At 39.8% G+C, this 23,277-nt stretch overlaps 3 protein-coding genes and 2 pseudogenes across 4 annotated transcripts; 2 read left to right on the top strand and 3 right to left on the bottom strand.

Moving 5' to 3' along the window:
- Positions 1-3,100: 3,100 nt before the first annotated feature.
- LOC108866495 lies at positions 3,101-9,588 on the bottom strand (annotated as a pseudogene).
- Positions 9,589-10,018: 430 nt separating this feature from the next.
- Positions 10,019-11,699, top strand: LOC103938151 (large ribosomal RNA subunit accumulation protein YCED homolog 2, chloroplastic). 2 transcript variants are annotated; one of them, XM_009348147.3, is made up of 7 exons: positions 10,022-10,224; positions 10,489-10,677; positions 10,785-10,874; positions 11,080-11,169; positions 11,288-11,368; positions 11,473-11,518; positions 11,601-11,699. In XM_009348147.3, exons 1-7 carry the CDS (start codon positions 10,087-10,089, stop codon positions 11,672-11,674), a joined length of 708 nt encoding a protein of 235 aa, XP_009346422.2. In that variant the 5' UTR covers positions 10,022-10,086; the 3' UTR covers positions 11,675-11,699. The 2 variants fall into 2 exon arrangements, with proteins under 2 accessions (XP_009346424.2, XP_009346422.2); XM_009348149.3 differs by lacking the exon at positions 11,080-11,169 and having other exon boundaries at positions 10,019-10,224.
- Positions 11,700-11,994: 295 nt separating this feature from the next.
- Positions 11,995-14,675, top strand: LOC125480811 (conserved oligomeric Golgi complex subunit 6-like). Its single transcript, XM_048591937.1, has 5 exons — positions 11,995-12,025; positions 12,139-12,482; positions 13,023-13,082; positions 13,184-13,468; positions 14,218-14,675. The coding sequence occupies exons 1-5, from the start codon at positions 11,995-11,997 to the stop codon at positions 14,404-14,406; spliced, it is 909 nt and encodes a 302-aa protein (XP_048447894.1). The 3' UTR covers positions 14,407-14,675.
- Positions 14,664-19,778, bottom strand: LOC125480819 (pentatricopeptide repeat-containing protein At5g57250, mitochondrial-like). Its single transcript, XM_048591967.1, has 6 exons — positions 19,638-19,778; positions 17,734-19,328; positions 15,661-15,809; positions 15,490-15,582; positions 15,072-15,156; positions 14,664-14,928 (listed from the first exon to the last, which is right to left on the bottom strand). The coding sequence occupies exon 2, from the start codon at positions 19,206-19,208 to the stop codon at positions 17,802-17,804; it is 1,407 nt and encodes a 468-aa protein (XP_048447924.1). The 5' UTR covers positions 19,209-19,328; positions 19,638-19,778; the 3' UTR covers positions 14,664-14,928; positions 15,072-15,156; positions 15,490-15,582; positions 15,661-15,809; positions 17,734-17,801.
- Positions 19,220-20,051, bottom strand: LOC125480810 (annotated as a pseudogene).
- Between the last annotated feature and the right edge of the window lie 3,226 nt (positions 20,052-23,277).

The raw sequence follows: 23,277 nt of genomic DNA, 5'->3' as shown, positions 1-23,277 counted from the left end.
ATGGCTTCCATAGGAGAAGGAGACCCTTGTGCCGCAAGGAATCTGCATCCATTGGAGACTTTGGGAGTTTTTTCTTCCCTCGTTTCGTTTCCATGTTTATTTTAATTTGCTTTTCAATTGTTATGAACATGTGTAACTAAGTTTTTCTTAGTTAGAGGTGAATTCAAAGCCATGGACATATGTTTTAGATGAATTGATTTCCTCCAGATTTTGTTTCTTGAATTGTGAATGTGATTTACTTAATTGATTTATTGAGAACTTGTTCTTGTGTGTTGATTAAGGATGCATACTTAGTTTTCATGCATGAATTTGATGCTAGGATATAAGGGAATTTCACCTAATCGTTATGAACTTATATTCACAAATAGTAAAAATCACTAGTCATGATTGTATTAAGTAATTTCTAGGCAAGAGTATTATGCAATTCATAGTTACGAATGCCTAGTCAATGCTTAGGGTTTTCAAAAAGCTTAATGATCTTTGATTTTATCTCTATTATGCAGTTCATGTAGGGAATTTGATAAGAATAATTTGATTGTCGATGCGTATTCCATCCAATTCAATGAAACTAGGAAAATCTGAAAGTTAATTAGTGTTTTTCACAATTAATTTGGGGCATTGTCATTCATGGTTTAAAGGGATAAAATCTGGAAATCAATTTGTGTTACATATGTGCATGTGTGGAGAAAGACCCTCTAACTAGCCTTTTTCCCATTCAATTCACCTAATTTAGTGCCTAATCTGTTTAGTTTACAATCTGTCCAATTTAATTAATTTCGTCCAAGTCAATTCCCCCTTTTATTAAGTGTGTTAGATTAGTTAGAAAAGTGTTTGAATCTGTCCAAATTAGTGTTTTGAGTCTAAGTTAGTTAAATTTCGTCCAAATCACCCTTTGGAGTCTAGTTTGAGTCTATTTGCTTGTTTTGTGTTGTTTTGAGTCTTTTTAATTTGTTTTGAATCATATAGGTCTAGTTAAGTGTTTTTAAGTCAACTTAAAGTAGATTAGCATCCTAGTTAATCCCCGGTTAGAACGATCCCTACTTGCATATATACTACAATTGTCACAAATAGGGTTTAATTTGTGTGTCAAGATAATTTTCACATCAGGCAATGGCAGAGAAACTCTTCAACCAGTAAGCAGCATAGCCTTTAGAGATGCCACTTACTCAGGTTCGATTGGTAATGTACTAGAAAGGACGAAAATATGGCGAAGGCTCACACACAGAACTTTAAAACAGATTGTTGAAAGAGGTCTTAGCTTCAATAGGGAAAGTTATTGGCATACCTTAATCAAAACCCAATTGTCGTCGCACCCTGAAGAGAGAGTAAACTGCACTCATTTCCTCATTATCTTCCCCTTTGAAAGGGACTGAGGGAGCTAACACAGTTAATGATTTTTCGATGAGCGAAGGAAAATCTAGATTATCGGAAAGAGGAATTGACGTCACACTTTGATCATCTTCACATGCAACATCGATGAAAGAACATCACGGAGGAAAAACCTTCGAGGACTGACACATCTGAACAAAAAATAAAATTGTTCACATCATCCAAAAGCTCTAGGAAGTCCTACTTCTTTGCAAGAATCTTCCCAAACCATTGACAAGCCAGTGGGAGCTTCTTAGGTAAATAAGAGGCAGAGTCAATAATGTAACGGCTTTTCATTGCGCTAGAGGGGTAAAAAGTTATCTTCAAACCCTTAATACACTCCCACAAAAAAAATTTGAAGAAAGGTAGCACATACAAAACTTTTCAATAGGGCACTACCTGTGACTGCTCCTCCAAGGTGTGAAGCTGGTCCAATTCGTGGTAGAGGAGCCTGAGGAACACGAAGCCAACAGAACCACTTGGCCACGTACGATTGCTATGGCCCAAGGAATCACTTGGCGACTAAAGGTATCTTTGCTATCATAGAAGATGAAGCGACCTAGCCATAAGCACAACATGGCTTTGAACCTGCAGTTCGACTCTTGTTTATTATGCCAAAAGTGTTTGATCCATCCGTTGAAGCAAAAAGCCTTGCGCGGAGATGTAGGAGCACCTTTCTTCAAAACATCAAAAATGTCAGTGCTTGCCGAAGGAATGACGTAACGGAAGGGTTCCACGTTAGCCACAATTGGAAGATGCATAATATTAGCGACATCCTCTAGAGTAGGGTTGAATTCTCCCCAAGCACAAACAAGGGTGTGGGTCTCTGTACTCCACCGCCTAACCATGTGGCGAAGAAACTCAAGCTTGAGGCGAGCAACTTGTTTCTTGGTCATGAAGACAGTGTCCAAAACCTTGGCCCTTGTCAAGGTCGCGCACTGCTTTGCAAAGCTGAGCTCAGTCTTTACCCAATCCACCCAGCCAATAGCCTCACCACAGGAAAACTCGAAGTGGATCGACACGACGAGAAGCAACCCATTTTCGATGCAACATCAAGAAATATGTCTAGGATCAATAGGAGGCATTGAATCTAAGGAGGGTTCTTCATCCTTGAAGGCCTTGCTCTAAGAACCAAGAGGAGGCGACGGCCTGCCTCGTCGAAGACGATCCTCAGTAGTGAAGGACCCATCAATGGCAGTAAGACACTTTGGTGATTCTACGGCCATAATGCACCTATGGAAAGAAAGCGTCTAGCCATAGGCATTACAAGCCAGTGCAAGGAAGACGAGGACATTCTCAAAGCCCAAGTCCACCTCGACCTAAAAGTCCCCCAACAAATGGCCTATTCACTACTTAAATGTAATATATTTTTAATATTTATTTAATTAGTGAATCCATGCGACTCACAAATCGGGATTCATTGAGAATTTTTACGTTGCCAAATCTCTATGGAACTCCCGTATTCATGGTTTATAGATCTACACTAAAAGAAAGGGAGAGAGTTTGAATCCATAAAGTAATGAGATGAAAACAAAGGCCTATCTACCAGTTGCATCTTCTTAAGATCGATTCCGAACTTTTTTCCTTTTGATTGTAATCATCCTCTTATACCATACAAAAATGCTACTCTAATCATATTCTGCACACCACCTTTCTAATAGAGGCGCAACCTACTTGTATAGGTAAACCCTATCTCTATTAAGAAAACAATTTAAATGATACGAGTACAGCATCACATGCAATACGTGCCATATAGTATAAATCATTTCCCTTATCAAAGAGGTGATTCAAACGTGATAAGTTTGTATCTCAATTGTTGTAATTTACACATGCTCTTCCTTTTTATAGCACGTTGTACATTTGTAATAAACTTGTAATCATCTCTTCGTTGCCAAAATAAAACCAAATCCGCCAGTGGTCAAACTCACTCACCATGATACCATCTTGCATCCGCATTCCACACTAACAACATAACAAGTAGGGATTATCACATTCTCATGCGTTGTACAGTTACACTCCAATTAAATTTATACTGGGAGCTATGAGCTATAAGAGAACGATTTGCACAAGAGATTTATGCCCAACACGTACCTCTAAGCCTCTCTCCTTTAGTTAACAACCATCATCAGACAACACCAACTCTACCAGCCGCTGCTTGCTATTGGCTGTTCAAGGATTGCAGAACGTAAAATAACAAAAGTTTATACGCCCTTTGTTAAATGCACAGTATAGTTTAAACCAACAAAATGATACTACATACTAGATAACAAGACCCGAAATACCAACATTCACCAACAGCAAAATCTTTCATCAAAATAATTGAAAAAGTGAACACTGAAAATAACTCAAGATAAACAAAGGTCTTCTAACACCAAGCATGCTTCTAAAGATATCAAAGACTCGAAACCATAATAAGACAATGAGCACATATTTTCCAGGGAAAAAACTGAATTGCAAAAAGGAGCAGTAATTAGATATTTTATTAAATAACTTGCTCTGGTTAAGGAAAGAAGCTGATCGACTTCCCATTGTCCTTGAGAGACACTCGCCAAAGCACCAAATTTGTAGTAGAAACAACATTAGCAATCAGTTTAAACTTTAAAGACAACAACAATATGTTAGGCAAAATCATCCTATCAACACATGACGAACATATAATCTCCCATATAACATCAAAGAAAGTAGAATAAAAGTGCCCCACATGATAACTTGCAGATTCTCATGGTAACAAGAAAATTCCAACAAGAACCTTAATCGCCTGGGTCACATAATATGTTCATCTCTTTCCTCCACCACGCTCCCTTAATGAAAGAGTAAGCATTTCTCCTGCTCCAACATTGTAAAATGCAAGTGACATGTTGTCCTTGAAAAAACCAGGTTTTCCACTCAACTTCTGTTTGTTTGCTGGAAGCTGGATCTCCCCAGAAATTTTCTCTTTCGAACTGCCAACAGTTTCTGACAAAGACTGCACCATGATCTCCAAAAGTTGTCCCCTTAGATTACCTTCATCCACATTGGGCACAGATACTGTGATGCGAACAGGTCCCTGTAACCAAAAAGATAAAAAAGAAAAGAAAAGAATAGTTTCTGTCAGGCTACCAACAATCCATTATACAATAGCATTGCACTTACTAAAGAATTTATGGTAGAAAGACAAGGATATCGAAAAAATCCATACCGGATGCTGTGCCAGAAACTGATCTTCTGAAATAAGCATAGAATCGTCAAGCTTCTGCCACTTTGGCTCAGGTTCTTCTGGAAGCGGTGGAGGAGCTTCTTCAGGTGGTGGTGGAGACACTCCCTGAGGCAAAGGTGGGGCTGGCATCATTTGCATTGTAGGTGGAGGAACGGGAAGAGGCATATACGGTCGGGAAACTTGCATTGGTGTAAACTGAGAACCAGGTGGAGGTGGTACAGAACTACCAGGTGCATTCATAGACATGGATGGAGGCATAGGACGTGGTCAATTGAGCATAGGGGACTGCTGTCCAGAACTCATGGGCATTGGAGGTCCAGGAGGTCGAATTGATTGATATTGGACAACTGGGGGCCTTGGTGGAGGAGCAGGGAGACTGCCGCTAGGTGGAGCAGAATACTGGACTGTGTTTGGAGGACGAGGTATTCAAGGCAAGACCAGGTGGTGGAGGAAGAGGACGAATTGAAGGCACACCAGGTCTTGGAGGAGGAGCTGCAGGACCAGGAAGGTTCCTAGCATCATTGTTGAGACCATCATTTTGGTCCTCTCCATTGATATTCTGCGACATTGCTTGATTTGCTGTACGGCCAATACTTCCAGTGTGACCATCCCAAATGACCTGCTTTGGTTGCTCATCTTTCTTTTTCTCAATCTCAGCCTTGACTGCATTAGAAACTTCTTCCTCTGTGGTACCAAAAATATCAGGACAGGTTCGTGCAAGGCCCACAATGTTTCTTGAGATTTCATCATCTTGAGCAAGAGTAGTCTCCCGAATCTTAGCAAACATCCTTTCCTTTTGCTCTTTGTATTTTGGATCAATGAGAGAAATCCTCATGTGTTCAGACATCTCGTTGATCGGGATAAGCTCTCCAGTGATTGGGGAAATGACATACTTTGTTGGGTCTCTTTCGGCAGGGATCCTGTCCTCGGGTCTCTTCCAGTTCTTCACAATTCTTATTAGTGGTTCTGGGTCCTCTATCACCACATTCTCATTCTTCTTTTCATCATCATTCTCTTCAAGTCTAGATGTCCTCAAGCCCTCTTCAACAAGCTGCATCTCTTCTTCATCCATTTCCATTTCCACCACCTTACCAGGCTCAACGTCTTCTTCCATATCTGCGTTCTTGCTTCTCCTTATAACCTCCTCAAGGGTCATCGGAGGAGGTAAATCCTCATCCTCATCATCTGCAAAGTCTATTGTTTCAACCACAACAAAATCATGCCAATCAATCATAGCCATTTGTATCCTTTCCTGCCCAATCTCATCTTCAGCCTTCTGTCTTGCTTGCTCTTGTGAACGCTCCCACCCTAATCGATGGACACACCTCTCGAGCACAGTTGTCATGTCAGCAACACTTTTCTTAAGCTTATCTGGCCAATTCTCCGGAGGCATCATCACCTTAGAATACGCATCAGCCAGAGAAGTGAAAAACGTGAACATACTATGCATAGGCTTCAGAAAATGGAACTGGTGGTTTTCATTTCCCTGCTTGTCAATCCTTGCAAAAATGTTTTCCCGTTTCGAGCTGCAAACTGGGCTGTGAGCTTAATAATATCCAACTCTTCCCCAGTAATACCTTCAGGAAGACGAACAGTAAACTCCTAAGCTTGTGGTGGTTCAAGCACTTTGCGGACCGGTCTAAACTGGGCTGAGAAATCAGGCTTTGGGGCTCCTGCTTCACCATCTACAGCTGGACCTGGTGGAGCAGACTCAGGTGAAGCAGAATCCGCAGGCTGTGTATATGGTTGCTGTCCAGAAGACTAATTCTGGGCACGGAATTCAGACAACCGATGCTGATAGTATGCATGGTAGGGATCTGTCGAAATCAAGAAACTGAACTTTGCATTTCCAGTATTATTAGCCATAATCCTTTTCCCAAATTCCGGTCCATTATTTGCCACAAATTGGGCAGTTTTGTCAACAATGTTTCTAATGTCTGAAGGAGGATGTATGATACCAATAGCCTTGGTATGCGTCGCAACTGATGTAGAGTTGGCTTTGCTCAACTCCTCGTCCAATTGCTTCTCATCCTGATTGAGTTCAGTCACTTGGGATTCCGGACGAGGCCCAAGGTCTCCATCAGAAGGAGGAGCTGGTAAGGGCAAAATGGACCCTATCATTTTCTGTCGAGAAAAAAAAAAGGGAACACAGGTATCGTTTGGTATGCAGACGGGACGGGACGGAACGGAATGGGACGGGACGGGACAGGATGGAACGGAACGGAGCGGGAGCAAAGATGCCCTCGGATGGAAACAAGGAGGAAGAAGAAGGAGACGGAGAGGTTATAATTTTGTGTTCCACGGATGTGGAACGAGTCGTTCCAGGGGGATGAGGTGAAACGAAAATTCACCCAAAACTCGTCCTGTGGAACAAGGTGCACCAAACGTGGGACGGAACGCCTTGTCCCACTCTGTTACATCCGTCCCACGTACCAAACGGTACCTTAAGTATGAATCGACTAATTAACGGGCATTAAAACAGCCTTGTGCTAACTACAACCTGCACATTACAAATTTCAGGAAAACTCGTACGAATGGTCAGAAGCATTTATAAATACGCATGACCACTTTAGTAAGTACTGAGCTGTTTTACTACTAAATACAGAAAACCCGAATTGCTGCCGACTAGAAAAACTTTCTAAGATGAACCCGAAAACGATGGGAACACAAACAGTCTTACAGAAATTAAGTCAGCCAAATTGATCAACACAATTCCGAAAACCCCATCTTTGTGGCATTCTTCAATTGATAAAAACTTAAATCAAAATTTAAAGTAATTCTCGATTTTCGAAGGAAACTTCAATTCGGAATAATAACTTCTGAATCTCAAAAAAATTAGTATTAATTGAATGAGAGCCCTCAAACCATGATAGGATTCAAGCACCAGAAAATAAAATAAACAAGAATTGTATCATTAAGAAAAACATTCATAAAATTTTGTAGCAAAGCCTAGTTAAGAGATTAGTCCCGCCTGCCCTGCCGATGTGGTCGACAAACGAGATCTTCGAACTTTTGGGAGTACGCAAAATATTAGGGTTTAAGGCAGAGAGAGAGAGTGTGTGTACCTTAGGGTTCTAACCAGATGATTCCACCTGTTCCAGGGTTTCGAAGCCCCAATGTTATCGAGGCAAATGAAGATGGGCATTCGGTGTTCTAACTCAAAAAAAGTGCAGCCATTCCGCTTCATCAATTCCATTACAATTTTGTCAAAATGGGTTAGAGTGGAATAATTGTTACAATTGGGTTAAAGTTTCGAGACCAATTCTTCATTTGGGTTAAAATTAAGTAATCATTGCTATAATTTTTTTCATTTGATTTTTCATACTTACCATTTGATTCAGCCCACGTGACTCATTTGATGAAAGTTCTAACAGACTTAACGAAAATGACCACAACTAGGGGTGGGTACGGGCCGGTGCGGGCCGGGGATAGCAGATTCTTATATAGGAATCGAACTTTACCGAACCCGGTTGAAACGGGCCGATTCGGGCCGAGTCCATGGGTCCTTGGTTTTTTTTTTTTTTTTTTTGTTATATATATATATATTATAAATTAAATGAAGAGGGCCAGGTTGCTGAAAATCTTGAAGGGAAAGAGTCGAGTATGTCTAAGTCAGTCTCTGAATGTTTCGATTATACTGGGAAGATAATATCTGTCTCACCAGTCCAACTGTCCAACAAGATTGTTGTCCTGGAGAAAAACAAAATTCCAAAGCCAAATTAAGAAGGTTGAAGAATTCAAGTCAGAGAATCGTAGGTTACAGAGAAATCATGTTGCATCCACTTTTCCTTTGACACCATGGATACGACATACGAATAAAGGAAAAACAACAGGATGAACACATAATAAGAACTCACATTGTCATACTTTTTCTTGTGTCTATCAACCATTGCCTCCAAATGCACAATTTTTTCGTTGACATAGCAGTGCGCCAATTCAATGTAGGGCTGCTCGAAAGGGAGTTAAAAAAAACCAAACAAAGTCATCGGAGCTGGTAAGTTCAAATGCTGGACTACTATGAAATGCCTGATTATATCAAGATTCAAATAAAGCAATCCATCAAAGAAAATACACGCAACAAAGAGCAGCACTCAACTTTGCATTACCTGACAATAGTTCTTTAGATTCCTCTGACATACTGAGGAGTTGTATTTAGGGAGACTAGTACAGAACTATCATCACGAAAAGAACAATCATCAAATTATCCTCAAATAAATTTACAGCACAAAAGTATTTTCCTTAGCAATGATGTCAAAATTGAAATAGCATCAGAAATTTCCTTAGCAACACAAAACCCCCAAAGATTAAAGAATTAAGAAGTGAGACATGTCAAATATGTCAAGCTGTTGTACATTTGTAGATTTGGACAATAAATAAATTCCCATTCAATGCTATACAACAAGCCTGCAAGTTTGAACAATACATTAATTCCCAATTCAAATTTCAAACATTATGGAATACCCGGTAGGTACAGTAATGAACATTTGAACCCTAAATCCCTAACTTCCTAATTCTTAATTTCCATGAAGGAAAATTTATGGATTGTGTTTAGGGTATGAAGAACTGCTTAACAGACTGAGAGATTGTAGAAAACCCTAACTCTCAAATATAAAAATTGATCAGAGAGAATCAAAGATTGCAAATAACCATAAATCCCTAAATCCAGAAAATTAACCAGAGAGTTAAAATTAAGAGTTTAGAAATTATATTACCTTAATTTGAAAGGAGATGAGATGACGATGGTGGTCTCAATTCGGAGAGATGATGATGGTGGTGGTTGTTGAAGGTTACCGCCACTGACATTTTGCCAGAAAAAGGGAGATGAAGACGGAATCGAGGGTTGTGGAGTCTAAGATGGCTACTGTCAAGGACTCTGATAGTGGTTGTCGAGGGCTATGGAGTCTGATGGTGGTTGTTGAAGGACGGCTACTGTCGAGGACTCAACTCGAGCTTGAGTCGTGAATGAATGGAGAACGGGAAACTGAGTCAGTCTGTGAGATGAAAATATGGCAATAAAAGGTGGAGGGATTTGACATACATTAAACCCACTTCCATTTTCTAAAGCTAGAAAGCTAGAAACAGGCCGGGTCAGGGGCCCGTTCCTTCCTATTTTTGAACCTGCCCCGCCCCACTAATTTTGGTTACATGTCCCGTCCCGTCCCGTTCTGTTTTGTGTTTTGAAATTTTGTACCCGCCCCTTCCCGCACTGATCTGTGGGTACAGAACCTATTTGACCACCCCTAATCATAACTATATGTTTTGATGACTTAAAGAATCAATAATCATAAAATTTTAGTTGATGGACCATTACTCTAATTAATTTAAATTGTTGGACTATTGATACAATTTGCTTCCTAAACAAAACAACGTTTCATAAGAGGGCAGCATTGTAATTTTAGCCCATGTTTTGAGTGTCTCCCAAACTTCCAAGTACCACCGCTTTATATGATGATAAGGTTCCGAACAAGAACTCATGTCCGACATTTCTCCTCCTTCCGGACAAGACCTATAGTCCAAGAGAGATGGCAGAAGCTGGTCATCTGGTATCAGCAAGGCATATTAAGCTTCTCTCTGTAACTCCGGCAAACCCCAAATTCTCCGATTCGGTGTCTCGTGCTTTCACAATCAGAGCTTCTTCTAAAAGGAAATCTCTCTCTCTGGTACCAACCTCAAACAACACAGATTTCTCTCATGCTTTTTTGCTTTCTTCATTTATGTTGTGTATAGTAAGATGCTTAAGGGGTCGAACTATAAGTCCGCGTACCATCGATCACATCAATTGTTATATGGATGTGTGGTTTTTTGTATGCATACGCAATATAGATTCATAGTCTGATTACGTAAGTCTATCAAACCGAACATTGTTCTAGGCATAACTACTCCATAGCATTATAAATATAGTTGAGCTGCCACTTGTGCTTCAGGGTAACAAAAAGAAGAGCAGGAGTAGTAGCCCACGGAGCGTGATCAGATTATCAACAGCAGATGGGAAATGGCATGGGAATTGGAGCTGTGATTACATTCTCTCCCTCCAAGACCTGCGTTTGGATGATTTGATCGAAGATGAAAATACACATGACGCCCAAATTTCGGTTAATCTCTGCGTCCACAAGGTCGCTCCCATTTTTTTCGAATAGCAAATTAGATAATCGTCCTTAACGAGACAGTTTTTTCGATTAAGCACCAGTGTTAATTCCCTTCTGCTTATGACTACCTGCAGCATGCTAGCTTTGGCTTCTCTGTTGATGGAAAGATATTAACATCATTCAACAGAAAATGTAGCAACTGCTCTTCTACCTACTGCAGAAAGGTATTTATTTTCTTAGCAGAAGCATGAAATCTTAGTCGTTACTTCAATCATATATAAATTCCAGACAACACAACAATAATAATGCTAGAGATCCTAAATTTATTCAGCAAATTATGCGTTGGTAAACATATTAACATCGTACTTTATGGAAATAAACGAGACGCAAATTTTGCAGCACTCATCTGGTTATGTTGTGTCTAAACAGATTGACACACAATTCAACGTGTGGGTTCTGTCATCAAGCAGGGACGAACACACGGTTCAACTTCCTGAAATCGGTGGCGACGATCCATCATTAAGTCCCTAAACTCTCTGTATCTCTTGCTCTCCTTCTCTCTCTCTCTCTCTCTCTCTCTCTCTCTCTCTCTCAGCCCCCCATGATAGTGTGTTCACACAGCTGCATGCTGCAACAGGTTATCTACGTGAAGCCTGGAAATGAAGCAGAACTTGATTCACTCATACAGGACACGATACGGCTTGCAACCTCCATTAAAGTATGAACCAGTAATGAAATAGTTTCGATCATAATACGGACATAAAGCACGAAAGGAAGACCCTTAATGATTGATTAACGACGGGGTGAAATTGTACTTTGCAGGATACTTGTTCAGAGCTGTGTGAGAAATCATATCCCACTGTGCAGTGTAAGTGTTGTGTGACAAGAAAAAATTAGCTATTATTTTGAGCAAGGAAAGTAATTAATTCCCCACAATTTGTGATTTGCAGATATTGGTGGAAAAAGCACTGTTTCTGTTGATAAGAGATGGTCTAGGCTTTTGGAGCTAAAGAATATGCAATAATATATGCCTATGATATTATCTGATATTAAGCTCATGTATTTTGAACAAGTGTGTAATGTATAGTCTATACTGTTGTAAATAGTATAACGCAATTGGAACTGCGGTTTAGTGATATGCATTTTTAGCAATAAGTGAGAGATTTTTAAGTTCAAAACATATTCTGATATAGAGGTTTCAAATTTCAAAATTTTAAATCAAGTATCCATAGATTAAGCTTTTCTTTTACTAATTTTTAATTTGAAGTTTACAACCTTTCAACTTGCATCAATTTTTTCAACAGCAAAAGTTCCACAGCATACCCTTCATCGAGTGACTCACATATGTATCAAACATTGTGTAATTTTAATTTGGGTATGTGTTAATACGTTGGTACGTTATGTAATTCTTGTATTGGTCTCAATCCCAATGTGAATGATCATTCTCTCGGAATCATCACCTTAATAAACTATTGTCTCAACAACTAGCTAATCTGACACGAGCGAAGCTGGCGCCGGGACTTTCCCGGAAGCTGAAAAAGGTCTTGGAGTGTCGCACCGACTCGCCCGATGTGCTGGCCTCACTCAACACCCTTTCATCTTTCTATTCCGAAAATACCCCTCAGTCGCGGCGGAACCTCCGATCCACCATCGAGAAGCGAGGCCTCGCCACCAACCTCAAGTTCCTGAAGGCCTCCCTGGCTGCCCAAGAGGCCTTGGCCACTAGCTGCGACAAGATCGCTGTCGCTCTCAGCAGCTGCACCGCCACCACCGAAGGGCTCATGCAGATCGTCTCTTGCTTCCTACGCGAGTACCAGCTCTCTAATCAAGAGGTACCCATCAAACCATATGCGTTTATAAGTTGTGAGATTTCAATGAATTGATTGATTAGGGTTTTCTGGTTGAGGTTCGAATCAATCGATTTAGTTTTTGATTTGGGCTTTTGGTGTTGGTTTGTGTTGAGATTCGAATCAGTGGATTGATTTGTTGATTTGGGTTTGTGAGAAGTGCATTGAGGGATGAAGAACTGAATGACAACTTCTTCAAGGCGCTTTCACATGTTCAAGAAATTCATCATGCCAATTGTAAATTGCTCTTGAGAACACAGCATCAGGCACTCTCTACTCTCTCACATCTGAATTTTTTATTTTCTGGATCATGGAAACATAAAAGGTGATACTAACTCTCGGGGACATGCTAGGTTGGTTACATCAGATGTGAAAACAAAGACCTATTGGTTGTGTTGCACTTCCATTTGTGAATATAATTCATCCTTCTTCTTCTTGTTCCTGTTGCAGGCTTTATCCAGATGCCGCGGGAGATGCTAGTCCAACTAGAAACCAGTTCTCCAAGAGCCCTGAGAGTGATTCTCGAAAGACAGCCTTATAATTTCGTACAAACTAAGTAATACCCTGGAGTTTTACAGCCACACTGTAAGTGATCCCTTTTCCTATCCATCAATGGAATAAGTTGTCCCACATGTTTGGCGTTCTTTTCTTTGTCTCCTAATATATGGCTGTCTGTCTACTTGCAGGTATCGGAATTTATTGGGAGAGAAACAGCATTATCTGATACACTGTGGACACTAAAGGATGCTGCTCAGAAAACTTTCTTTGATATTCTGAAAACCCGAGGGGAAAAGCTTTTGAGGTATCCTCCCCTTGTTTCTGTTGAACTCTCCCCTCCACCAGCAGTAAGGGAAGAAGTCTCACTTTTGCTTGAAATAGTTGAGACCCATAACAGCATGATGCTTCCAACTTTAGGCAAAAATCCTTCTTTTGGTCCAGTCATATCTGCTTTACTTGATCCAATTATTAAGGTGCGTTGTGCTGGACATCCATTACATATATGGCATTGATGGACATAATATGGTTTCATGATGGTCAAAGCAACATTGACATTAGTTTTTCAGGCATGCTCGAAGCTTCAAAACTGTCGCATTCCCATTGATTAAGAACAAACTTACGGAGAACTTCACCTTGAGTGCTTTTGTGCCTATTGCTTTGAGTTCGTGTGATCCCACAAACAAATGCTCTCTATATTAGTAGAACCACTCCTGTAAGCAATTTAAATTCCTTACTCCTACCATTGCAAATATGTGAGCAAGCTGCAGAGGCCCACAAGTCCAAGGGAGTTGGCTACTCTTCAAGAAAAAATAGGATGAGTTCTGACTTAGGTCAATTTCTTAAATCACCAGTTGATGCACTATTGTCCAACAGCAATTCTGCCCCGTCATCTCAGGTTTCTTTTCTCATTACTTTCCGAGCGTCTGATTTCAGATTATCTTCAGCGGCATGGCTTGCTGTTACATTTTGTTGTACTTCTCATCAACTTGTGTGCATCTATTCCTGGTGCCAAATTATGATTAATCCCAAATCAATCTTTGCCAAAGACAAACAAGATCCTCTCCCACCCCTGCCAAACACCAATGTTTGGTTCAGCAAAAGTCCAAAGATGTGCCCCTTATTCTTATAAATTTCAAGCTAGTTTCGAAGATGTTCGTGTGATTCTTATGCATAATCTTCTTCATTTCTTTCGTCCTAATACCTATTCAATGGATTGGTGCAGTCAAGTGAAACATCCTCGAAGATATTCCTCATCAATTGCTTGTGTGCCATACAACAACCATTGCTTGGGCATGAGGTTGCAGAGGAATACGTGAAGTGCCTCGGGATGATAGCTAAACACATGCAAGCCCTTGTAGAAAATGAAGTCGATGTGATCCTTAAAAGATGTGGCTTGTATCCAAGTGGCTAAATCATTGGCCGAAGCATATGACATTACATATGAAGCAATTATGGATCCCAAAAATGGCTACTCAGATCCCAAATCACTGGCAAGGCATCCTCCAGACCAGATAAGGACCATTTTGGGAATTTGAAGCACCGATGAAACATCTTATTTCTGTCGAACAAGTTCTACTAACTGTTTGATTGTGAGATATTAGGTGAAGAAAATGAAGAAACTCTACATTTCTGCGTTTGCAGCAAAGAAATCGTAATTTGCGTGTCTTCTTTCAAACCAAATGTTAACCAAGCCCAAATCATCCGGAGGTGATGAAACAAATCAATATCTGCATCCCTGAACCTGATTGACAACGTGCATCGTTCTACAAACACCGTTTTCTTAAGGCTGCTTTAATGGAACTTTCTCTTCTGTTATAAAGCAGGTTGACAACATGTTTCACCAGACCTCATTTGTTGAGTAACACTGGATTTCATACAAGTTCGGATAATACTAAATCGAACTAGTATCACCGGGTTGTGGCAAGTCCCTTGGCTAAGATTAAAGAGAAATTGTTAGCTCATCAATCAATACCGTAAAATTAAGAGAATTTAAAGCACCGAAAGAAAAGAAAGAACATGATTTAGGTGTTATCATACACAATAATCTATTAGGACTCTGCAGTTAAGCTTGCTTACAAGAGAGAAATGTTTGATAATCTGGTGTCACGCTGCAGCTCTCCTCTATAATTATGGAAACGAAAAATACTTATAGCAGAGGAATCTGCAAGAGGTTCAAGAAAAAACAATGACAATTCAAGAGAAAAGAAAAAGAAGAAAAAGAAAATGGGTCTTTTGCAGATACAGACAGAAAGAAAAGAGGCGAACAAAGCAAAATAATCATCACGCCCCAGTTTTAAGTACGAAGCGAGTAGGGAAATGCATATAAAATTTAAAACTTACTTTGAAGACAGAGTATCATCAACAAAGTCTCAATCCTAGACTAGGTAGCCCAAATATTTGGGGAGGCAATGAAAAAATAGCACACGTTAAAAATAAAAAATAAAAACCGGTGAGAGTTTAACCTGTTACTCATGCATCTGAGCTGGTGAATTACCTGGGGCACAAATAACCATCCAGTTTTTCCATCATATACTTTGACGGCAGCAAGGGCGACTTAAGGTTGAACGCCACACTGTGCAGCAGGTTTCTGTAACTAAGCAATAAATACTAATAGACAAAAGAAACAAATAAACAAAGAAAGAATTGAAACAATATAGAGGGTTACCTTTCATCTTCATGATGCCAAAGCAACGAAAAAGTTTATATGGCACAAAACCTTTTCAAAACAACCATCGGTTTTAAGTTCCACCAGCTGATACTGTTTAGTTTGACAGTATTCTGTTGCAGCCAAAACTTATACTTAGGGCATAGTCTCTGTATACATATATGTAAGAACGTCAGTACATATAAATATGCGTTCACATAAATGCAGCGATTAACATAAGCAAAAAAACAATTATTAACAGCAAATCATAACAGTGTCAGAACAAAGATAATGAACCATGAATATGTTGTTAAATTTTAAACTTTCCATCAATATGTTGACAAAGATAGCTTATCTGGAAGTCCAAAAGTCTTCAGATACCATCAGGAAAAAGCGGATAAATAATGTCACTCAGGTAGCGTTTGGTACGCAGACGGGACGGGACGGGACGGGACGGATGTTCTGTGTTATGTTTGGTACGCGCAGGACGGAACAAGACTGTTGTTCCGTCCTGCGTTTGGTAGCACATGGACGGAACGGAACCAAAAGATTAAAATGACTAAAATACCCATGTTCCGTCTGTTGTTTGGTACAATTTTATGGGCGGAACGGGACAAGACTTTTTTATTTTTTTTTTTATTTTTTTTTTATAAGTTGTTCAAATTTGAACACCCATTATTTGTTTTTCTTGGTCCAAATTTTAATAGGTATATGTTGTGTTTCACATGCAAACCCCTTTAAAATTTGTAATTTTTCCCGTTTTCTACACCTCCATTTGAATTTTCACCACAAACCCATCAAATTTTATTGTGCAAATTGCAAAACCCACACCCCAATTCAATTTTTAGTCCCTAATTTTGGTCCTTTCAATTGTGGGTTGTTGTTCAGGGAGTTCAGGTTCTACAAACATTAGAATTGGCCTTGTTTAGAAAGACACCCCTCTAAATATTCCCCATTGCAGGAACAAGGCAAACCACATAAGAGCACATGACAAATGTTGAAAAATATATAAGTTTAATGATCATGCATCGTAAACGTTTTAGGGTTTAAACATTTAGAACTTAAACAAAGAAAATGAAATATGCATAACTTAAACTACTCCCAAAATATTTTACATTCAATATTTCCAAAACTACTCCCAAAATATTTTACAAAAGGCCCCTGCCCCATGTCCAAGCCGTGTCGGCGTGTAGGAAGGCCATGTACTCTTCTCCGGATTAATCCGATGAATACAATGGCATAAGAAATCATGTACTCTTGGCTAAAAGCAGAAAGGCTATCACTTTCAGCCTGTTACCAGATTTCCCATCAAACAACTTGGATTTATTGTAAACAGAAATAGTTTACAAATGAAATCAGGCACTTATTAATATTGTAACTGACAAACAAATCTTGATTTTGTGATCACCAATTCAAACATTCAAGTTACCCAAAAATACAGAGGAGAGAGAGAGAGAGAGAGAGAGAGAGACCTGAGGACCACCAAGTTCGCAGAGCTGCTACACGGAAGAGGACGAGGAGGAAGGTTGCGAAGGGGACGAGGAGGAAGGTTGCGAGGCTACACAGAAGAAGATGAGCAGGAAGGTTGCGAAGGGGAGAGGGATGCAGAGGTGAAGAGGAACGGCTGAGAAGAAGAGAAGATAGTTTTTAGGGTTTGTTATTTGATTTTGATGTTGTAAATTTTGAAAAAGACAAGGGGCATTTTTGTCTTAAAATAATAGAAATTTCTGTCCCACGGACGTGGAACAACCCGTTCCAGGGGGGGAGGTGGAACAAAAAATCATCCAAAACTTGTTCCCTGGAACAACGCGTTCCACTCATTTTAGGCGCACCAAACGTGGGACGGAATGCTTCGTCCCACTCTGTTCCGTCCCATCCCGCGTACCAAACGCGACCTCATATCACTTATATCATCAATTGAATATATGCACACAAAGATTGCAGATAAACAATACATATGTCTTTCCAAGCTTAAAAATCAAATGGCATAACACAAACAAATAAATAACGAGAGCACACTTACATACCACACACGCAATTAACAATTACTAATTTGAAAGGGTAGAAAAACTTTCAAAGAATGAGAAGATATACCTGTAACTGCTTTCATTGGTCCCTTATTGAAGGGGAAGGAAGTTACAACACCATTTTAGCCAGATTTTTCAATTATACCAAGTGGCCCTGCCAAAATTGGGAACCATCCCCTTTGCTAACTGGCTAGCCTTTTGTATCTCCCCACTTGAACAGAGTATAGCAATTTGTTTATAGCAATAGTCAAAGTCATTAAACTGAGACCTTCTCTCCATGCCATCATAATTTTCAGCCACCTTCTCTACTTTCTTCATTTCAGAAAGCTGACTATCCAACTCTGCATCAGTGTAGGTTACAGAAGTTGAAACAACTGTACCAGAAGCCTCCCTGTCACAAGGCTTGTCTAGTTTATGAGATTGTTGGTGAGTATGGGGTGAATCTCTAACAGGGAAAAACATGCACCCAATTTCATTACGGACAGTAAGTGCTTTTTCGATACGGCCTTGTTCACACAAAGAAACAAGAAAACCTTCTAAAGAATCTGTCTCAACCTCAACATCAACTCTGTTTATTAGCTCAACAACAGATTGGGAGTGAAGCATTTCTCTCAAGATGGTTCGAGCTTCTTCCATCCTTCCCTTGGCGCATAGACCTCTTAGTAAATACAAGAAACCCAAAAAATCATGTAATGTACCTTTTCCTTTAAGCTCGACAAAGAATTTGATTGCCCCTTCCATATCACCCTTTAGACAAAAGCCATTGATTACAATGCTAACAGTGAATTCATCAGGCTGGAGGGATTTTAAGTCCAAATCATAAAGAACCTTCAAGGCATCATTCATATCTCCAATTTTGCAATAACCATCAATAATCGAGTTGTATGCATGTATATTTGGTTTAAAGCCCTTGAGAACCATCCTCTCAAAAAACTGCTTGGCATCCAGAAGAAACCCCTCTATACGTAAGGCATCAATCGATGTAGCATAAGTGATTTCCGTGGGTACCAAATTAATTCTCTCTAATGAATCAAATAGCCGAAATGCTTTAACAAGGTGGCCTTGGCGGCATAATCTATTTATAACTGAATTATAAATGATGATATCAAGGGTCACCCATTTATTTTTAGCAAAACTACACAGATCTAATGCCTCATTGATATATCCTACTTTACAAAGACTATCAACTATAAGTGAATAATCAAATGCATCTAGAATAGATAGACCATCTCCAGCCACCATGACAAGTTTATATGCATCCAAAACTCTACCATTCTTTATAAGTGTGTTAAAAAGAGTAACAGGCAAAGTGACGGTTGCAGGCTTGTCCTTCATTTTGTCTAGAAATCGGAGAGCATCATCAACGCCCTTCAGACATATGTCGTAAGCCAGAATCCTGCTTACCTTGGGTTCTTCTAGGCCATATTCTTTCAGAGAGATGTTCGAGAAAGACTGAGTTAGTGAATCTTTCCCACCACCAATTAGACCTTTTAAAATTGTGTAGTAAGTTTTGCTTGTGATAACTGACCCTTTCCTCCTCATAACCAAATACACTTCACATGCAGACTCAGGAAAACCTCCATCAGAACCCCGTCCGAAATATAACCACAAATCCAACAACTAAACAAAACAACATCCAATGCCAAACCTTGCTTCTCAATCCTACAAACCAAATCACAAACCTCATTAACTCCACCCTTTTACAAAGAGCAGCAACTAGTGCTGTATAAGTCACAATATTAGGCTCCAAAGCTCCAGAATCCACCGCATTCTAAAGAAATTTGACTGCGATTTCCGGCTTCCCAATCTTACAAAACCCGGAAATCACTGAACTAGAAACAAAATTATCAAAAGGGTACTTAACTTTCTCATCAGTCATCAACTCCAGCACCTCAATTGCCTTGCTCATATCTCCCTCATTGCTAAACGAATGAATTAACGAGCAAAACGTGAAAGAAGAAGGAAAAATACCGTGGGTCACAAAGCCTTCTCGGGGTCTTTCCGGTTGATACACAGGCCTTGAATCAGAGAGTCAATCATCCGATTCCGCCGCAACTTCGAAGCTTCGGTCATCTGTGTCCTCATAAAATGCTCTGCTTCTTCATATTTCTGCAGATCTAGGAGAGCCCAGGTCACGATGGAGTGCGCCTGGGAGTTGCCTTTGATTTGATTGGACTCCATTCGGGAGAAGAAGTGGAGGAGGGTGTTGAACCGGCGCGTTCGAGAGAGGAAGAGAAGGAATTGGACGATGGATTTGAGCGTGGGAGTGAAGCCGCTTTTGAGTAGAGTTTGAAGGGGTAGGGGTTCCGTAAGACTGCTTCGGCAAGAAGAAGAACAAAAGCATCGAATTAGTCTGGTATGGAAGATTGGAGAGAAGATTATCATTGTTTGGGGGAATTTTTGAAGAAACAATTGGTATCCGTCCCTAGTTAAAATGTTATTATTTTTCAGTTTTTCATCAAAGTTTCTTAATGCAATAATAAATTTACATTTAAGTTACGTAATTTTTAAAATAAAAATTAATAATTGATTTAAGACTTTAATACTTACTTCTTTATTAAACTACTAACTAATTTTCAATTCAAAACATTTCCAAGATAAAAAAAAAATAAATTAGATAAGTTTGTACCCCTTAATTTTATAAAAAGGTTTTCAATTTTTTAATCTTATAATGTACACATTCTTAAATTTTATTTATATATATATATATATATATATATATATATAATCTATTCAATTTTTTTCCTAATCCATTTTTAAACTTATATGGGTACATTTTTTTTTCTTGATTTGAGAATGTATCCATGTCAAGTTTAATTGAAGAAATTTACTAATGTTATTAAGCCTAATGTGACAGCCCGTTCCGGACTTTTCGTACCGTAGGGATGAAATGACGGTTTTGCCCCTAGTATGTTTGTTTCGTTGTGTGGTCATTTTTGAGCATTGGTTAGTTGATTTTGGACCACACACACACCCACACTCATTTCCTCTCTCTCTCTGCCGTGTCCCAAGACTCTCTCTCTCCCTTTCCTATCCTTTTCGTACCGACAACACCACAAACCCTTGAAATCGTCACGGATCGAGGAAACAAACTACATATTTGTGCTCGTGAGGTCCTTAGAAGTTCAACCATACCCATTTCAGGTAAGGATACCTTCGTTTTCACGTCGAACTCGAGATCCCGGATTTTGGTCACTGTTCGTGCACACGTTAATCCTTGTGTTTTTGGGAATTTCAAGTTTGTAGGAAGCTTGGTGAGGTTGTTAGGAGGCTCGGGGTGGTTCGTTTGAAGGTTTTGGACATCGGGATCGTGAGTTGCAGGTTTGGCCGGAGTGGGTGGTGTTTTCCTAGCGAGATTCCGGTGGTTTTAGTGCTTGAAAGTGTTATGGATTTGTTCCTCTTGTTGTAAGCTTCATTTTGGTACCAATTTTTTGAAATTTGGTTGAAAAACGAAGAACATATCAAGCTTTGAAAATTTCCCGGTTTTCCAGTGCCGGCGACGACACCGGAGTTTGGCCGGAGAAGATGACGGAATATTCCGTCAGTTTGGACGGAATATTCCTAACGACGTTAACGGAATCCATCAGAGTTAATGGAATATTCCTGACGGCGTTAACTAACGCCGTCAGTGTGCCAGGCACATGCTTGCGCGTGGGCGGCGCGTGTGGCCGTGCCTTGGCCGGTGCGTGGGGGCGCGTGCGGCGTCGGAAAATTATTTTAAAAATATGGGGATGTTCGTGTGGTTGAGTAGATCACGTTGGTGTATTCATACACCCCACTTGAGCATTGTATGAGAAGTTATTTCGTATTGTTGGTTAGTGCTTTAAAATTTATGTTTTTATAGTTGTTTCGCATATAGGTGATACCTATCCCGAGGACAAGCGCGGTCACTCGAGGCAAGGGGGTTACGACCCTTCTACATACTAGTGAGTGGGCTTTTGGTTTTCCGTATATACCTATATACTTATGTTTTTCCCAGAAAGTGAAATGAAACGTTTATACGTTTATATGCCATGCATTATGTTTACCCATTTAATTATGCATTATTAGTTGCATATACGTATATATATATATATATATATATATATATATATATATATATATATATATCTGTGTGTGTGTGTTGGTGCTGCGGACGCACAGGTAAATGTCAAGTGAGTTATGGTTTATGTTTATGTTCAGTAGTGATTTGAGATGCATAGAGAGCTCATAACTTGCACCCCCGGTGTTAGTGCTCCCGCCCAAAGTTGGGCACAGTCCTTCACGTGATGTTCACCTCCCGCACCACACGCTCATCTTGGATCCAAGTTAGGTGCACAGTCCTGTCGTACAGATCACTTTAGGTGGTTCTGATAAGTCTCATTTTGCATGCATTTATATATTCCTTATTTGGCGTCTTTGTGATGTTTTTGATTGAACTAGTTGCATTTTACATTATTTGGTGTTAGTGTGCAGTCAAGTGTGTATTTGGATCAAAGGGAAGGCAAATGAAGTAAAAACCATTCCTTTTGGTAGCTGAGCATTATTCCAAGCGTGGAGAGGATTCTAGGGAGTTAAATTGAAGTCCAAATGAAGAACCTAGGAAACTTTTGACTGCTGGAATTTCAGGAAATGATGTGGAAGTGTTAAGTGGTGCAATTCGGCCATATTGGGTGATTCTAAACAAGGCAAAAACATTGAAGTCAGATTATGTGGTTCCAACACCAAAACATGCAGTCACATGCATGATCCCAACCTGGCCGTGCACTCCCATGTGATTCCAAGTCAGATTATGCACTTCTAATACCAAAACATGCATTCACATGCATGATTCACAATCTGACCGTGCATTCCATTACCTTTCTCCACTTCATCTTTGCAGAAATCCACATGCATCTCAATTAAATAAACCCCATGCTTGCACATTTCCCTTTTGCCATGCACCCATTATTCCAGAAAACCACTCATCCCATCATTCCATGCCATTCCAGCGCCCCTTTTGTCCATGCCGTGTGATTTCTTCCCCTTTCCAGATTTGTACAACCAATTCCAGGTTGTCCAATTCATCTTTGCAGCCAATACACATGCATGATTCAATTAAAATAGCCACATGCTTGGACATTGCCCATGCCGTGCGTCCACCACCTCAGAAACCCATTCATTCCAGCTCATTTATGCACTCCTATCTCACATGTGCAATTCCAGCTCAATTCTTAATGATGGCAGTGACATTTCCCTTCTATAAAACCATGCACATTTCACACAACAAGGCGTTTTTCGATCATTCCATGATTCACACGCATAACCACTCCATTTCACTCCATCTCTGACCATTTGTTCTCCCAAGTGCAAAAACCATTCAACCATAGCCAATCTACCTTCATTTTCATCACACTTGGAGAACCACCACGAAGGCACTCTTAAGGGATTTCGACATCAGTTTTGCTTCAAGGGTTTCTTCTTATTAATTCTATGTTCACTCATGTTTTATATTTTTTATGTCAATACCTTTTGTAAACATGAAGTGTAACTAATCTCCCTCTAGGGATTCGATGTAGCCTTGCAAAGTTTGCCATGTAATTAAGTTAGAATGCTCAGTTTGTCCATCTATTTCTTGTTTCATTCTCTGATT

The sequence above is a fragment of a genome, unplaced genomic scaffold (genome assembly GCF_019419815.1).
Source record: "Pyrus x bretschneideri cultivar Hongxiangsu unplaced genomic scaffold, Pyrus_bretschneideri_v1 Contig36, whole genome shotgun sequence".
NCBI lineage: Eukaryota > Viridiplantae > Streptophyta > Magnoliopsida > Rosales > Rosaceae > Pyrus > Pyrus x bretschneideri.
This window is presented reverse-complemented; position numbering and strand designations above follow the sequence as displayed.